Raw genomic sequence first — 17,478 nt, forward strand, 5'->3', positions numbered from 1 at the left:
GAATAGAACAAAGAAAACTGATAGAAAGGGGCAGCTCGAAAGTGCAAAAGGCTGGTGGATAACATGGGGTCACACGATGCTTACTGCTAACATGCAGGTAACATGGCAATTCTTTAGAAGGGGATGTGTACTGTCGAGGACTGTACACAGGGGACAAAGCACAAATCTGATGGCTGGGTAAACAGCAACACTCTTCAAAATTTAATAAAAAACTGAAACTTTTAAATGGACAGGCATTGCCAAGCAAGGAAAAGAAAAAACAGCATAGATTCTGGAACGTTTAATAATAAAACCCATAATCAAACACATAAGAAAAAGATTTAGAGAAGCAACCTAGTGAGAGCATAAAAGAACTACCAACACAAATTTGCAAACATATCTGAGGTAGGAACTTGGTGGAGGTAAGGAAGCCAATAGACAAGTGGCGTAAATGTGAGAAGGGCAACCAAAGCAGGGCAGTGTAGAAAGACTGAATGGATTATTGGTCCTGGTGCTCACTTCAGACATGGTCAGGGAGGTCCTCACAGAGCAGTCACTCCCGCAGTCTTGAAAACTGTAATCAAACAAAATTGTCATCAGAGGAAGTTTTAGGGGGAAAAAAGGATAAACAATATCTGGCAAATGACCAGCCCTGGCAGCATTCACACTGAGTTACAGGAAAATAAAGATGACATTTTTTAAACTTCTAAGAAGTGTGTAAACTCTTACTTAAAGAAACCTCAGCAACAAAGGACTTCATTACAGCAATTATGTCCCTCTTAAGAGGGATCTTTGCACAGCCTGGAGAAACACAGGTCACTAAGTTTGATTTTGGCATGAAGCAGGTTAGTGAAAACAAAGAACAGAATTTGCAGACAGACAGATAAATGTGAGAAAAGTCAATACAGCTTCTCAAGTGGGAATTCCTGGCATCCATATGGCATCAATGACCGCACAAACATGGTGAGCTGATCTAGACAGACCTTGTGCTTGTGTTTGCAAAAGGCTTTTGATAAGATTCTTCCACCGAGGCCCTTATGAAACTCCATTCTCATGGAGTAAGAAAGAGACTTAGCCCACAGGCTGGAACAAAGATGTGGAGTATGTTGACAATGATGACTGCAGAGTGAAGGTATCAGCAGGTGCCAATAAAGATCAAAAAGAATGAATAATAAAGCAACTAAGTTTTCTGATGACACAAAATCATTAAGAATAATCAAAACTGAAGTTGACTGTGTGGAGATGCAGAAGGAGCTCATGATACACACTGAGCAACAAAATGTTTTTTTAACTTCAGCGTTGAAAAATACAATGTAGTGTATGTGGGAAAAAACATTTTAACCATAAATACCCAGCAAGCTCTTTTAAGTAGTTAACACATTTTGGGAAGGAAGCACTGGCGTCCTTGCTGTCTGAGTGAGCTCTTTACTTGTCTGATTCTTACCTTTTTCCCCTACTAGCAAATGCTAATGGCCAGTGCAGAAGGCGGGATGCTGGGCTCATCAGATATTTTATCCAACCCAGCACAGTTCTCATGTTCCCCTGTTACTTTTTTATACAGCTCTCAAATCATTACTTTAGAAATGGGTTTCTCCCAGGTCAGATGAAGCAAGGAGGTGAGAATTCTGGATTCCAGGTCCTAGAAAAAAAAAAAATATGACGGGGGGATTGTATTCATCCCTTTGGATTTTCTAAAGATTATGGGAGATTATACGTGAGACTTTTCTCCTGCCTTTGGAAGCTAGCAGAAACTCAAGCCCAAGGTGCATTAAACATCTTCCCTCCATCCAGCCCTCAATGAGGGGTAAAGAGGACAGGACTCATGAGCTGTCCACAGATCCCCCAGCAATTTAATTTCCATTGAGGCAAGTGGGCTTGGCAGGAGTTGCCTGTATCAGTGGCTATTACAGGTCCATGACACTCAATATCTCCGCATGGACACATCCATCCTCATCTCAGAGCCGGCGCGCGAGCCATTCTGTGGTTTCTGGCTGCCTCTATCCATGCATTCAGGCTAAGCAGAAAGCCCCAAGATGTTTCTGATTTAACAACCCCCAGGCATATTAATCTAGCAGACCCCTAGAATTTCCTGAGAGAAAACATTAGAGCTCTTTTAAGCTATTGTTCATACCCTTGGTATTGTGTATCGGCTTCTGTTTACACTGTCATTAGTTTTCTCAGGTACTGAGCCAAATACTTGCTGCCAGGGAAAAGTATTGTTCTTTGCTTTGGGAGAGGAAACTCTGCAGAAATAGCTGTTTAGATAAACATCAGCGTTCTTGTCTAACATGACTTTTCAGTCTCCTCTTACTCTTTATGCTCAATCCTGTATGCTGACGGGGCTTTTATAACTCTGATTCTCAAGGAAAATAAGAAAAAAAAGTCACTGCAAAAGCTGGGAGTTACCATGTGTTAATCGTAATTAAAATTAAAAGGTTTCTCAGAATGTGCAGAAACTTGAAACTTTTATTTCTATTCCTCTGTCTTAAGCATAAAATACACAGCAGAAGGTAGACCCACATCAGTGACAGATGTTTTAGCATTTAACATTTTGCTCAGGATGTTCACAGGCCACACCTGACGCTTTTGTACTGAAAAAGGGGGCATTTGTCCAGCTAGCAGGATGATCTCCATCCCTAGTTATCGGAGATGTTAGGACCCGTTGCTATTAAAAGCAACAGGCAATTACAGAAATTGCTTCAAACTGTGTGTCTGTTGTGGGGCGGCTGTAATGTCTCTCCCTTACAAAGGCATCCTTAAAAATGCTGCCTTCATGCCTGGAGAGCACAGACCAATGTCAGGTGTATTAAATCCACGTTTATTTCAATACCCACATGAGCTGTGTCAGCCAAATACTTCCAGCCTTCTGATGGGGAGTTGCTGTAGTATCATCAGAAGCCACCTAATGGAAACAGTTGCCCAGGGGGGCCTAATTGGCCACAGATGAATAGCACCTGGGGAATTCAGGGAGCTGAATTGCTTTATCATAAGAAAGATTTGATACAGATAGAGGCAAAAAACAACCCAAACCATCCAACTATTTTGGAGGGAGGGAAGGATGGGTACCTATTCAAAATTATAACCAATTGAAATATTGAATTAAAAATATAAAGGCAGATATTTTGTAGCAGTACAACTTTTCAAGGATGCTGAGTTTTTCCCCATGAATTACACAGGTTACTTATGCCATTGTTATTTGTCTCTGGTATTGCTCCTGGCTGTTTGCACACCACCTATTTTAAAGAAATGTCATTCTGGGGAATGAGGAAGCTGGGGGAACTGTTTATCTAGGCACGCCCACCCAGTAAAGGGCTGGTGGGTTACATCTCCCCTTCCCCAGGGCATTTACAATATCTGGTGCTCAGAAGACGTGTTTGCCTCAGACATGCACAGTACTAAACCGTGGTTTGATTGTACTGCAGTAGCAGAGGGACGAGGCTTCCTCATAAGGAACACCCGACTGGAAAAGTGCATTCGCGTCTCCCACCACGAGACCAACGCCATCAGCCTGACCGACTGCAAGGTGCTGTCCCAGCAGCAGCAGTGGAGCTGGGACCCCACCACCAGGACTATCGTCAACCTTCAAACAAAGCAGTGCTTATCTGCCCACAAGATGCGGGAGAATGCCTTGGTAAAGCTGGAGCCCTGTGGGGACTGGGAACGCCAAGCATGGTCCTGCAGCAAGAAGGGACACTTGACTCTGCAGAGCTTGGGCTTCCACCTCAGCACCAAGGAAGGAGGCCACAAGGTCTTTATCTCAAAGGAGAAGGACAAATTCAGCAGGTGGAAGACTTTAGCAGATGAAACCATCTGTGCTGCTGCCCAGAGAGCACCTCCAAGGCCCAGCAAACCAACGCAACAAGTGTTGTGGATCTATGAAAGTAAGATGAGGTAGATTTAGCATCAGATAACATCTAACCTTACACATCATCCAAGTCACCTAACACCAGGCTTGCATCCATTATTCTAACTCATGTTCACTTTAGCTCTACCTGGAGCGATAAGTGGCTCCAAGTCAGTCCAACTACTTGCGACCACCAGTTTCCAGTAGCTGCTGTTCAGTATTTTCCAGAAAGCACGCAACACCTTACAGGATCAGGTCTCTAAACCCCAGCTGCATTTCTAATGACAGGCAAAAGTCAAGTATTTTGGAAAGTTCATCTGAATTGGTGCCCAGAGCTAAGAATAGTTGGAATTGCTTGAGCGTCCCAAGTCCAAAACAGCCAAGGAAGTCCCATAAAGTCAGGCACTTAAGACTTTGAAGTGGCTTTTGGTACTTTGTACTTTGGGATGTCACTTTTGGTAACAAGAAAACTGAAGGCAGCTGAAAACCTCTTTTAAACTTGTATGAATTACTGAGAAGCAGCTATATTTGAAATGAGAAATTGTTGCTTCAGTTTCTAAGCAACACATTACAGTTATCTCCTGCCAGACCCCGACAGTGCACCTATCACTAATGAAACCATGGGTCTAACCTTCATCCCATGCTCACATGATCCTCAAAAGTGAACCTCGCTCCTGGTGCCTGATGTAGCCGTAAAGAGACTAATGAACACAGCAAGTGGTGGGAGGTAGTTAAAGCACTGCCCTCCCTTTGCATTAAGAAAAGCCAAAACATCACATCAAAAGAACATAAAGATCCAGTTTTATATTTCTAGATTTATGGCCTTGGCCTCAGCTAAAAATAATTTAATCTCTGCCTTTATGAGTGTTCACTACCCTCTGCCAAGATGGGACACAAAAATGGCAGAAACCCTGGTCCTGTCATAGTTTTAGGTGTTGGACACCAGGCTAACAGACATCAGGCATGGTCACTGGACCAAGATGTGGCTGTCATCATTTGTCAGATGGCCACTGAAGCTCATTGCCAACTACTGATAACTCATGATCCAGTCTGTTTCCCTCTTTCATTTACTCCCCTTATGCAAAGGAAGGCGGATTCAGGACTTTTCTTGTGAAGCTGTGTGCAAAACTGAGACATGAAGAGGACACTCAGTTCCTCACCCCATCCTCTCCTCCTCTGCCTTCTTCCATTCCAGGGACCAGAAAACAGCTGGTGCTCATAATGACTTTTCTGCGTTTGTCCACTCTATAGGTGACGAGGTTCCCAACTTTCCTCAGGGGAATTTATTTCCATTACATAAGGCTCTTCCTTACCTTAATGCTTGATGGCTCCAATGAGATTTTCAGCTTTGCAAAAATAAGTAAAGAGAAAATGTGATTAATCTGGTTGGCATAAGCAAATGGATTATGAATATCACCTTTTGACACAAAGAGGCTATATCTAATGCAAAATAAAAAGAGATACAACAGCTTCTTTGGCTGTCATGTGCAGATAAGATGGCGTTTTTTTCTGAGGTTTTTATTAGACAACTAGTAGGTTAACATGTAATTATCACAGTAGTCACAAGTATTAGTGTTGTTTAACATGAAGGTAAATACAGCCAATACAAATTAGATACCATAATAAGCTAGTTAAATATAGGCTAGGAAAAGCATGGAACATTTAAGATATGTGAAAAAGGCATGTGAAAAGGGCATTTGCATTCCCCAAGGCAATGTTCCTGGCAGCCCAGGGCTGCCTGGGAGCCAGGCTCCCCAAATAAGGCTGCGAGGGTAAACACAGAGCAGGCTTTGAATCAGGTTGTGCCAGTTAGCGCGTCTTGTGCAAACTGATAATTTTCCTATTGACCCCGTGGTTCAGAGTCTACGGGAAGGAACCTCTGACTACTCAGTAACAACACCAAAGTCCTGTGTGTTTGTTTAGGCCTTTCTTATCCAAGTTTCAGTTGACCATCAACAGACAACTTTTACTTCAGCGGGTTATTTGCTCAATAAATTATACCCGTGTACCCATAGATGCTCATGCCACGGGAAGGAATGGGGTTGGGATAAGCAACGGGAGGCGGTTTCATGATCTTGCCACATTCATCAGTGCAGGACAGAAATCACTATTGCTGCCACAAGATCTCCCACAACCTCTCCTCTAGTAGTAGTTGCTACCCGACATACCCTACTTCTGCAGTAAGACTGGCAAGGCAGAGGATGCTGCTGAGGCTTGCAAGAGGTATGGACTATTTACCACCCTTTTCATCCCAATTCTTCTTTTGCTGTGTTGGTAATACCTGCGATGCTTCCACTTGCCTCTTCCTCACACCTTTAACAGCCGGTGTTGCACTCATACTTTTTAGACCAATGACCTTACTTACCACCAGAAAACAAGCTCTGCTTTGGCTGTGGATTCAGTCTTGACAGGTTCATTTAATCTTTGACATCTGTGAGAATTGAAGGCCCCTGATGCACAGGAGGAGGTCATCACTATTGCATCATGTCCTGTTCGCCTTGGAGGGTAGAGGACTAACAGGGCAGGGCTGGGGTCCCTTCCCTTGCCAGGCACTGAGGGTATCCAAGTTTCTGTACAAAAAGTAAATGATAATCACACACATATTTGCTTTATTTCCTTCCAAGCTAAAACCATCGATTCATCAAAGATCGATGCCGTGGACAGAGAATCTTCTGTAAGCCTGACTGAACCACCTGTGGCTAACAGACTTAACAGCACAGTGTCTCCAGTGAAGACTAAACAGGCCTACCTCCCAGCAAATGAGGGTGAGCACTTTTCTTTTCTGAATGTATATGTGAGAACTGCAGTGTGGGCGGCATCAAGAGATTACTCAAGTATTTTCAGTGGCAGTGAGTACCTAAGTACTTCTGAAGAACCTCCATGTGCACCACTGAGTGGTTTGAAGCTTTGCTCTCACACAACCTGTTGAGATGTTTGCCTTGGCAAGCAGTTCAGTGACATGGCCATAGTCCTAACCTGGAGGCACAGCCATCAGATGTTCTAGAAGCAAAAAATATCTGTGGCTGGAGAACAGTGAGGAACAAGAAAGTTTCCTTTCCCCTTCCAGCTCCATACAAAGGGGATCTGTGGTTACAGCGGAGCCCCAGGAGGAAGTTGGAGCTTCCTCTGGTCCAAGAGTGGAAACTGCTAATCTGAGTCTCTCTGCTTCTTCCCCTAGATGCGTCCCACGATCACTCTAAAAAGCACCATGGAAATCGAGGGAAAAATGCTGGGGCCAGGCTTGCAGGTAGGTCTGGTGGTCAGCCAGAGGAGGAAGAGACCAGGTGGATGAAGGTTCATCAGTGCCCCCGGCCTTCCCATCAATACAGAGTTACACTCCCCTGGGTCCTGCTGAGGATGCTCAGTAGGGAACAAGGGCACCAAATTACCTGTCCAAAAAACTCCTTTTGAAGTTTAAACAAATCTCCCCCGGCCTGGAGTACAAAAGTGAGTGAAAACACACAAATGCTTTGTCTCAGTTCACCAGGAGAAATAGATATCTACGAGCACTGGTGCCCTCCCCCAGCCCTTCCTATTTCATATCAGAGAGCTGCAGAGTGAAGAAGCATGAATAGTTATTGTCTTCCTAGCAAGAAAGAAAACCTTTTTGTGGCCATTTTCAATAGAGGGATGCTGTGCAGTGTAAAGCAGCTGTAAGATGTTGATCTTACAGACAAAGCACTTTTCCTGTTATCTGCTAGTCTTCAGAGATATTACAGGTGTTTTATTGTGGCAATCATGGCTATTGCATAAGAACGGGGATAGGTATAGCAAATGCATGGTTGTTTCCTATAATATCTTTTCAGGTACCAACTGGAAGACAGCCATGCTGGTCCTCAGCCCCTTGGCTTTCATACTGGGATTAATAATACTGACACTCAATGTCCATTACAACAAGTAAGTGAGATTCTGGTTTATTCTGTTTGCCACTTCCCTGTCCAGGATTTAGAAACAAAAGTCTTGATCTTGGCACCCTTCCTCACTCTACACCTGAAGTGTCTATCTCTGAGCAGATGCCTCTGCTCACCCGTGATGTCACCCTTGATGATTTCTCCTCCCTGCCACCCTGTTTCTCCCTCCCACCCACTATCCCATCCGAATGGAGGCGCTAATGTTTGCTTCTCCTCTCCTACACACTTCGTGCCATCCCTGATGGTTTAGGGAACGTGGGCACTACAGTTGCTGAACCAGTTGACATAGAGCACCAACCAAGAGACAGGCAGATGCAGTTACGTACCCTCTTCTCTCTTCTAGGAAGAAGAAAATCCTCTCTGCTCTGAAGAGCTCCCCAGCCAACAGCAGCCAAGCTGACTTACGGGAGCCGTCTCCCTTACGAAGAGGTCCCCAGCAGCACCTTCCACCATCTCGATCCCCTTCCTTGAGGCATGGAGAGATCCTCATTGAGTGGAAAGACGGGACTGTCACTCCTCTTTTTGACAATGCCAATTATCAAATGGACTAGCTCCGAAATAATGGAGTTGATGTTCCATCCTGTGTCACTCTTCCCACCAGGAAAAGTGCCATCATAGCCAATCTTCTCCCTGGCCTTGCTGTTTTGTCAGGGAGTTGTAAGCACCGTTTGGGGATTTTTAACACTTGAGAACAATCTCTTTGCACAGCACGAGGTCAAAGCAAGCAGAGCAGATTGTTTGGTTTGTATAGGCACACACTGCTTAGCTCTTCCAGAGCCAATTTAACCTGTAACAAAACTCAGATTTAGCTAAATGAAGCTGAGACTCTCGCCAGCTGCAATTGTCCATTGCTCTGAAATTCTAGAGTTACTGAGCATATGAGAAAGTAAATCCTTGGAGGCAAAGTGTAAGGTGAAAAACAGAAGTCCTGATGATCCTTAAATCCTTTTAAAGATAAAACTAGCTGCCAACAGACACAGAAGGCTGTCAGTTACTTTGTCAATGTGAGAACATAGCTAATACGTGCTGCCTTCAGGACTCAAAAATCCTCCAGATATCTGCCAAAATACTCCCCCCACTAAGTTATCAATTAAGTAATAGCAAGTCATTTCTCTAACTTAAAAGGCAACACTCCATCATCCTCTCTGCTTCACTGCAGGAGCCCTGCCAAAAGAGTATGTGCCCCTTAAAATATTTCCATATTTAGGATGCATTAGACCTTATTATAACATACATCTTCTTTCTTTACATAGAATGACAAGTAACACTGGTGATGCTCGTCAGGGCTATTACATTATCCAGCCATTTTATACCAGCTTCAGTCTCTGATTTCCTACAGACTTACGGCATAGTCAATGAACAGATATACTGCTCCCATCTAGAGCAGTAATACTTTTTTTTTTTTTTTCTAGAAAGGAGTAAGGCACTGTTTTCAGCCTTTACACTTGTTTGAGCATAATTACCCGTGACTGTCTCACGCAGTCCTGATCTTTCCTCAGTGAAACTTGCAATGTTTTAGTGCTTTCCTAATACTCACAAATTTATGCTTTCCGTCTCTCTGATCTTGTGATGATGTAAACTGTAATCATGGCTACAAATCAGGTATTATTTAAAGAAAGAAACATTAACACCAAGAAATTACAAGTGTGAGCTGCATCAGTGTATTTATTCAGCAGTGCAAGGGAAACAATATCCTAACCTGCCTCTTACTCAGACTTTAATAACACTTTTCACTTTACCTAAATTAACTTGTGCCATTTCATTGGAGCTTGGACTTCTCTACATTTGGATTTTATTTAACCTAAGGCAGAAGTAAGGGCTCTAGGGAATTTGAAGTCTCTTTTTTTATTATTATTATTTTTATTTTTAAATATAGATCCACAGCCTGCTAAAAAGCTAACTGCCAGAAGATACTATTATGACCAAAACCTTAGCTGGTCTCAAGAAAGGAAAATAGAAACCTTATTGGTTCAGGGCATAAAAATCATAGAGGTTGGAAATAAATGTCTTCCCCAGACAGATTATTCCATAATTATTTACTGGAGGGTTTCCCACATGCTCCTTGGGAAAATATTTTACTACTAGACATGGGTAGAGGAAGAACTCTTTCTTCACCAGTGAGCAGTGAATACAAACAACACAGTCAGAATTAAATACTGACTTTCCAATGTTTCCACTTTAAAACAAATCCAAAGACTTCTGCGTCGAGTTTCCAAATGCGTAAGCACCATTTTACACACAAAATTTATGGGAATACATTCTGTACATACATTGCTCAAAACATACAGGCAGTGCCTCACCAATTACCACAGTTACATCCCTTGTACATTTTACCACCACAATTAAGAAGCTTGCCTTTGAAATTTTGTCCAAGGGGCACATTGCCTTGCAGTGCATAGCGCTTGTTACCCTCCAAAACCTTGACACGCTTTGGGAACACTATGTATGCACTGCCATTAAAATGGAAATACTTACTTGGAGTACAGCTAATGTGCTTTCCGAAGCAACAAGTGCTTACGTTCATTACTGCTGAATGGGCAGAACAGACAACTTGCTAATGACTCTCTATAATTCATAGTTAATATGCTAATCTTGCTTATAAACATGAAGGCAATAACACTATTGTTTACACAGCGCTGATTAAATGGTAGCTCAAACGCTAACGAAAAATTAAGACTGTGAAGCAGCCCAGGCTTTTAACTGTTTTCTACCCCTCTGTTTTACTGGTTGCTCTCTTCTAATTACTTCTCACTAGTTTACCTACATTAGATGGTAGAGGCGAAATTTTCCCAGGTATGGACAGAGGAGCTGAAGGTGCAAGCATTCATCACAAGAGGTCTTAAAAAGCACATTAGCCAAACATCCATCAGGAAAGAATCCAAAATAACTGATTCTGCTTTGGGGCTGGACCTGGTGACAGTGGGAGACACCTTCCATCCTCTGCTCCTAAAGCTAGCTGAGAAACACTCAGAGCAATCGCACAACCAATGTGCTGCTCACTCTCTGCCATCGCCTGAATGCGATGTTTGTAAACAGCGTTCATAATCAAAATAACACTTGACCTTAAAGTGGAGGAGCACTGAAATTGTTTATGTGTGTAGAAGTACACATGCTAAAAGCCCCCTTATAGCACATCCTTTTTTGTGTGTGTGTGTGTACACATACATAAGCCTGCTTATAGTGCATCTGGTTTTGCATGTGTACATACACATATATACACACAAAAAAGGATGCACTATAAGGGGTCTTTTTTAAATCACTCTAGAGGAAGATAACACCGTGATGAGCATCACACATGTCAGAGTGGTACTAACATCATTAATATAAGCTGCACCAAAGTATGAACACTGTATAACAGGAGAGTCACACGATACTAAATTGCCATTCACATTTCTCAGCACAATATGCTGCACATCTGGTCTTGCAGGTCTTCTCCAGGGCTGATGTGATGCTGATAAGCCTCGCTTCACTCCTGCGGCAAGGAGGAAGACAAAGTGGCAGCAGAGCCCACCTTCTCATATGCTTATTTGCTTTGCAAGTTCCAAGTACCTAAGTGGTAAAGCCTAGAGGAGACGTAGGGAAGAAGCGACACTTGTTCTCCCCCAAAATTGCCTGGGATTCAGAAAACCTCATTCCTCACCTAAAAACTTTAATATTGCCATCATGCTTTTTTTTTTTTTTTTTTTGTTATTTATGTGCCAAAACATCCAAAAGATTGTGAACCATTAATAACTGAACATGCATAATTGTAAAGCGCTAACAACCTCAGCTCCCACCGATGACAAAAGAGAGGTTCACAAGAAAGATGATGCAGGCAAGCTCATCAGTACCACCGCAGGCCCCTGCAGTCATCCAGCGTGAGTATCCACAGCACAACACTGGCAGTGCATGCGGCCCTGCTGCCCACGTGTGGGTGCAGGCTGCAGCCACAGAAACACAGGCGCTATCAAACGGACGCAAGATTGCACATTACCTTAGATATTTTGTGCAGAAAATGCTGTATTAGGTGGATAGATTTCCCCTTCCCAACCCCTTGAATCATGTATGGCTAAGGTGTCTGTTAAAGACCAAAAAGGAAAAGACAGAGACAAAAGAACTTCAAGTTTACCATTCAAATACTGTACATCAACTGTTTACTAAGAGTCTTGGGATGGAAAATGTTTTCATAACCGTATATCAGCGATGTACATAAATTCATGATACAATCAAACAAGACCTGAAATGATTTGACATGTTATCACAGCATATCAGTGGAGGAGCTGGGAACAGAACTACTGCTTGCCCATTTGAAATGCAAGGTGCAACTTCTGCAGTAAACATTTTGTTATTAAAAAAATCTCCATATGCTCATTTTCTCAACTCTGCAGTTCTACATCAGCAAGTCAAGAAATATCAAGTGTTTGATTTTTCAAAAAGACCTGTGGTTGCTCAGCAATTCAAGGCGAAAAAAAAAAAAAAAAAAAAGAAAAGAGGAAAAAGAAAAGGAGACAGGGACAGAAGAAGTCTTTGTTAGCTCTGGGTTTCAATTCAGACATCTCTAGCTCACAGTTCAATCAGACCATGCTTTTTTGCATTAGCTGGGGAAGACAAAAGCACAAGCTCTTTAAAAGCTTCAAGTATCTTCATTCAATTTGTATAGATTTAAAAAAGAAATCTACATTTTTGCAGCCATGTAGTTCTTCCCCTGGTTAAAAAAAAAAAAAGAAGAAAAAGCAGGCCGTGTTTCTTCAAAAATTCCCCCTATCCTTCAAGTATTTAGTCTTTGGAGCAGAGAAACTGATGCGCTTCTTTCAGTGTCGCTTGCATGTCCTCATATTCTGCAAATTTGCAAGCATCCTCCAGCTTCAGCCATTGGAAAGCCTGGTGCTCCTCTGAGAGCTTGATTTCTGTGTTACAGTCCTTCATTTCTGCCAGCCAGTAAATGACAGTCTTAGGTTTACCACGGACAGGGTAGTGCAGTTCTTTCTTGTACCCCTCTATAAGAGTGAGCTGACTGGCCTGAAGACCAGCCTCCTCCTGCGTTTCCCGGAAGGCTGTCTGCAGATCATCCTCTCCTGGGTCCACATGGCCTGTCAAGAAGGTGAAAAAGAAAGTCTCTGAGAAGGAAACTCAGGTTTTGTTTATTTGGTTGACAACTAGAACACACTGGGAGTCAGTGATGAGAGTACGCTGTAGCTGATACAGAATCAAATTGAAATTGGGGAGCAGAGATTGCTTTTCCAACTCTTATGTCTTGATTTGTCTTTGTCTCATGGCTTTTAGGATCCTTGTTTACCCACATCTTCTGAAACTCACAGTGGCCTGTCAGCACTAGACATCTTTTCTTCCCAGTCCTTCTCTCCTCTTCTGGAGCACTCTGCACCCACAATGTTCCCTCTTAGATCATACTAAGGACAGAGTGCCTCATGAATGTTCTTCCTTTATCCAGTTAGAGGGGAGACTGCTCATCTGCAAGAGTCTTAGTCCTCTCTCAACCCTTCTCTCCCACAGAAGTCTAAGGATCAATACTGCAAAACTCTTACTCATGCCAACAGCCCAGAAACAATGGGACCAGGCACCAACAAATGCCATTAAAAGGTGGGTTTCATTTAGGGGTATTTTTATTTTTCTCCCATATTCCCCTCTGAAATGCAGCAAGCCTAAAAGCCAATCTTTTCACCAGCTGCGTAGTTCTTCTAGGACACATGATTTATTTTATGTTGCTTAGAATGAGAGGTGCCATTACAAACAACGGATAAATATAACATATCCCCAGCTGTTTGTACTTTTGTTGAGAAATGTCAGATTTGGTTTTCTCATGAAAGCTCCAGACTAGAACATAAATAGAATAAGCCAAGCAAGATCTCAAAAAAGCAACATAGCGGGACTTGGGAGGCTGCAAGAGGAAAAAAAAATAAGATTTATTTTGCCCCTGGTGTCACTCTGTTTTCTTTGTAGCTAGCCGCAAATAGCCATAATTTCATCACAGAGATTAATCTTTTCTCGGGTCCCAGGTACCCAAAGCCACCCTTTAGTACCAGAACTGGGGTATGGGAGGAGCTCATTTTGCTCTCCCAACAGGTTTCACTCACTTCTTTCCCTGTGTATCAGAAGCTTAACCACCTCTTACAATGTGACATCATCTCAAATGTAAAGCACACTTCTATTTCAAGCGGCAACTGTACAAAAAACCAGCATCTGATGTTGCATTTGATGTCTTGGATATTTGAGATCAAATACACTGAGCTTTTATGTAATAGTATTTTCCCCCTGATTCTCAGCACTGCAAGTCAAGCTATCTCCTTTTTGACAAAGTATGTGTTTCCATAGCTAGAACTTTTACTAATAGTTAAGAAACAGAATCCACTTGGCCTTGCACAGCTGGATTACTTTTACAGCGCCCACAGCAAATGCCCTCAGAACATCCACGACCAGTAAGTAACAACTATTTTTTATGACAGTCATGATCCATAGTCACCAAATGTGCAATGGATTGAGGTAGCAATAAAGCTGAAGGGCTGAGATTCAGTTTCAACTCAAAGTATACCAGTGCAAACTCCTGCTCTTCAGGAGAGCAAAAGGCAATCACCTCACCATGCTGTTGATAACCTCAAGCCTAAGCTCAGTAAGTTCCCAACTTTGTACAATACTGGAAAGGAAAAAGGACTGCTGGCAACACCTCACAGCACAGCTTCCAGATCCTCCTGCACTAACACAATTCCAATATGCCGAGGAGGAAAATGAACACCGTATCCCCTTCCCATCAGCCTCAGCTAGTGCAAAGTTACAGTTCTAAGAGTAGAGATGAGGCTGATGAAGCTCATGTGGGGTGATGCAAGCAACTCCAGTTCAATCCCATACAGGTTGCAGCAACTTAGGAAACTTTTAAAATACCAATGTACAGCTGTAGCCATAAATTGCCTTTTGTGTGCTCTTGGAGGGACGATGGTAACTTCTCATTCTCGCTCCTGCCACATTAAATCTCCATCATATACAAGTTATATTACTGCACCACACAACCTGAGGCTGCTTTTGAAGACTAGTATCACAGAGAATATATGATGTAATAGCTTACGCACTGCCCCCAAATCTGTACTAAGCTACTATTAAAGGCTGCTATCAGATTGTTGCTTTTGATCCGTAAAATCTTAAACAATATGCTAAGGGAGCTGATTCTCCCCTTTACTCTGCTCTGGTCAGATCCTACCTGCAGTACTGCGTCCAGCTCTGGAGCCCTCAGCACAAGAAAGACATGGACCTGATGGAGCAGGTCCAGAGGAAGGCCATGAACATGATCAGAGGGCTGGAGCACCTCTCCTACGAGGACAGCCTGAGAGAGCCTCCGGTGTTCAACCCCCAGAAGAGAAGGCTCTGCGCAGACCTCAGTGCACCCTTTCAATACTTAAAGGGGCCTTGTAAGAAAGACCCGGCTGACTTCTCACTAGGGCCTGCAGCAGTAGGACAAGGGCTAACGCCTTTAAACTAAGACAGGGGAGAGTCACACCAGATGCAAGCAAGACATTTTTTTCCACAAGGAAGGGGGGTGGAACACCGCAACGGGGTGCCCGCAGAGGTGATAGGTGCCCCGGCCCCGCCAACACTCCAGGTCAGAGTGCCCTGCACGCGGAGCAACCGCGTCCGCTTGAAGAGGTCCCTGCTCATTGCTGGGCCCTGGCCCCAGATGACCTGCCAAGGACCCTCCCAACCCAAACCACTCAATGACTTTATGATTTTGAGTGTGTGAGATGTAGGCCTGTGAGTCATTTCACTCCCTATTGAAATGTCTACGACTCATTTCAATTGCTTGTCCAGAATTACTGTGTTCCCAGTGAATGTTTCCACATGAGTCTCTCCTCCCGCAACAACCAATCATGTTCTGGCACATGGTTTTTAGCTTTTGAGTAGGCTGCAAACGCTAATCCCTGAGGCTTTCAGTGAAGTGGACAACAGCGAAGGTTTGGAAAGTTTTGTTCTTTCCCTTAATAGGAGAACACAGTTGATACTTACAAGCTTTTTTTCCAATTTGCAAATTCCTGTTTACAAACTGCTCCTGCACTATGCTTTAAAAACACCGCATATTACAAAACAAGAAGTAAAAACTAGCAGGAAGAAATCTCAGAGGATCAAAACCAGCATATAAGAAGATCTACAAGGAAGCTGAAGTATTTCTGTGCTGTGCTTTTCCTGGTACCAGGGCTGTGACTATTACTATCAAACACTGGCTTTACCAACATGGTGTAGCTGTATCTCTTGGGACCTCACTGATGAGTGAGTATGGCTTAGGTGAAGATGGCTGACAAGGTTACTTCTCCTAGGTGTCCCTCTCATCTCTGCTGCATTAGGCACGTGGTCTTCATAAATGATCTCCTGAACTTAAAGGAACTACTGCATCTTCGAAGGAAGGCGTTTTAAAGTAAATCATCATCGATTTCAGTTTGCGTTCTAATGTTGTACTGCAAACTTGAGACCCTTCTGATTATGCATGGGTCAAACAACCGTGCATTGGCAACAGCAGCATCCGGCAGGGGGTCAGACCTGAGAGAGAAGGTAAAAATTTCTCTAGCTACCTAATTCCAGTTGTCTGCTCAATGTCTGCCAGAAACATCAGGTATCTGAGGAGCAGGATTGGGTGACCGCCCCAGCCCCCATCAGTATTGCCCAATAGTTTGTACATATACTTGCAAAGTATATATACAATACAACTATTTTGTATAAATACTTGCAAAGAACTTCAGCCCCACTCTGCTGCACAAATAGCATAATCAGGGGCTACTGTCAACTGATTAACTGCCCCGCAAAGCTGACCTTAGCAGCGTTCAGCCGAAGTTCAGTCTGTAATCTCACTCACTCACTCCCAACACAAATGGCCCTGAAGTGCGTTATCAGAACAAACATCACCTTTGGGTGGGGTCCAGTGATGGGTCCCATAGGATGTCTGCAGGAGGAGGTATTCAATACCGTCAGTGACTTTAGAAGATGGTGTGGACTGCAGCCTCCTGTAGATGATCAAACCACAAGCTCTCACAGCCATATCCCTCTGTAAACTGCACGGAGAGCTGTGGAAGAGCAGAGAGGATCAAGCAGGAACAATATACAACATGGAGCTCAAACAAACCAGTTGTATTTAGGCAGGAAATCGGGCTAGAGGTCATCCATCCTTTTGTAGTTACTATGCAATTAAACTGCATCTTATTACCTTTCTTTGAACTGCAAAATTTAGTCCTTTGCTTTTAGAATAAGGAAACAGGAACCTATACAAAAGGTTTAAAAAAAAATTATCAAGCAGCATGAAGTATGACCTGTAAGACATTTCTTTGCTACTGATATATTACAAACCACATCTCAGGGAGAAAAAAAAAAAAAAAACCAAGCTAAAACAAAAGGAAAGCCAGTGATTAACACTGAAGCTTTTCCATTGCAAAAAATTCAAAGACTCTGTACAAAGATAGTACCTCAAAATTACTGGAAGTGGCATATAGAAATCATTGTCCAAGACAGACCCCCTGCAGTAGAGAACTCTTCAAGATGCCAGGGGCAGAGCTGAGAAAATGAATGCCAAAGGACAGGCTTTCTGCTGCCTGGGCTAGACATAAGGCTGTTAAGCAAAACTAAAAGCTTCTTGGCGTACCTGTTAAGCACTAATTTGATGTAAATAGAAAGAAACACACCTCTTAAGCGACAAATCTTGTAATCAATAAGCTACGCAGCCAGGAAAACTAGTCCTATACAGAAAAAGAAAGCAATGGAGATGAGAAATCCACATTA

At 43.0% G+C, this 17,478-nt stretch overlaps 1 protein-coding gene across 1 annotated transcript; it reads right to left on the reverse strand.

Moving 5' to 3' along the window:
• Positions 1–12,489: 12,489 nt before the first annotated feature.
• NUDT2 (nudix (nucleoside diphosphate linked moiety X)-type motif 2) lies at positions 12,490–16,746 on the reverse strand. Its single transcript, XM_009889730.1, has 2 exons — positions 16,612–16,746; positions 12,490–12,803 (listed from the first exon to the last, which is right to left on the reverse strand). The coding sequence occupies exons 1-2, from the start codon at positions 16,742–16,744 to the stop codon at positions 12,490–12,492; spliced, it is 447 nt and encodes a 148-aa protein (XP_009888032.1). The 5' UTR covers positions 16,745–16,746.
• Positions 16,747–17,478: the final 732 nt, after the last annotated feature.

The sequence above is a fragment of the Charadrius vociferus genome, unplaced genomic scaffold, assembly GCF_000708025.1.
Source record: "Charadrius vociferus isolate BGI_N301 unplaced genomic scaffold, ASM70802v2 scaffold37, whole genome shotgun sequence".
Classification (NCBI taxonomy): Eukaryota; Metazoa; Chordata; class Aves; order Charadriiformes; family Charadriidae; genus Charadrius; species Charadrius vociferus.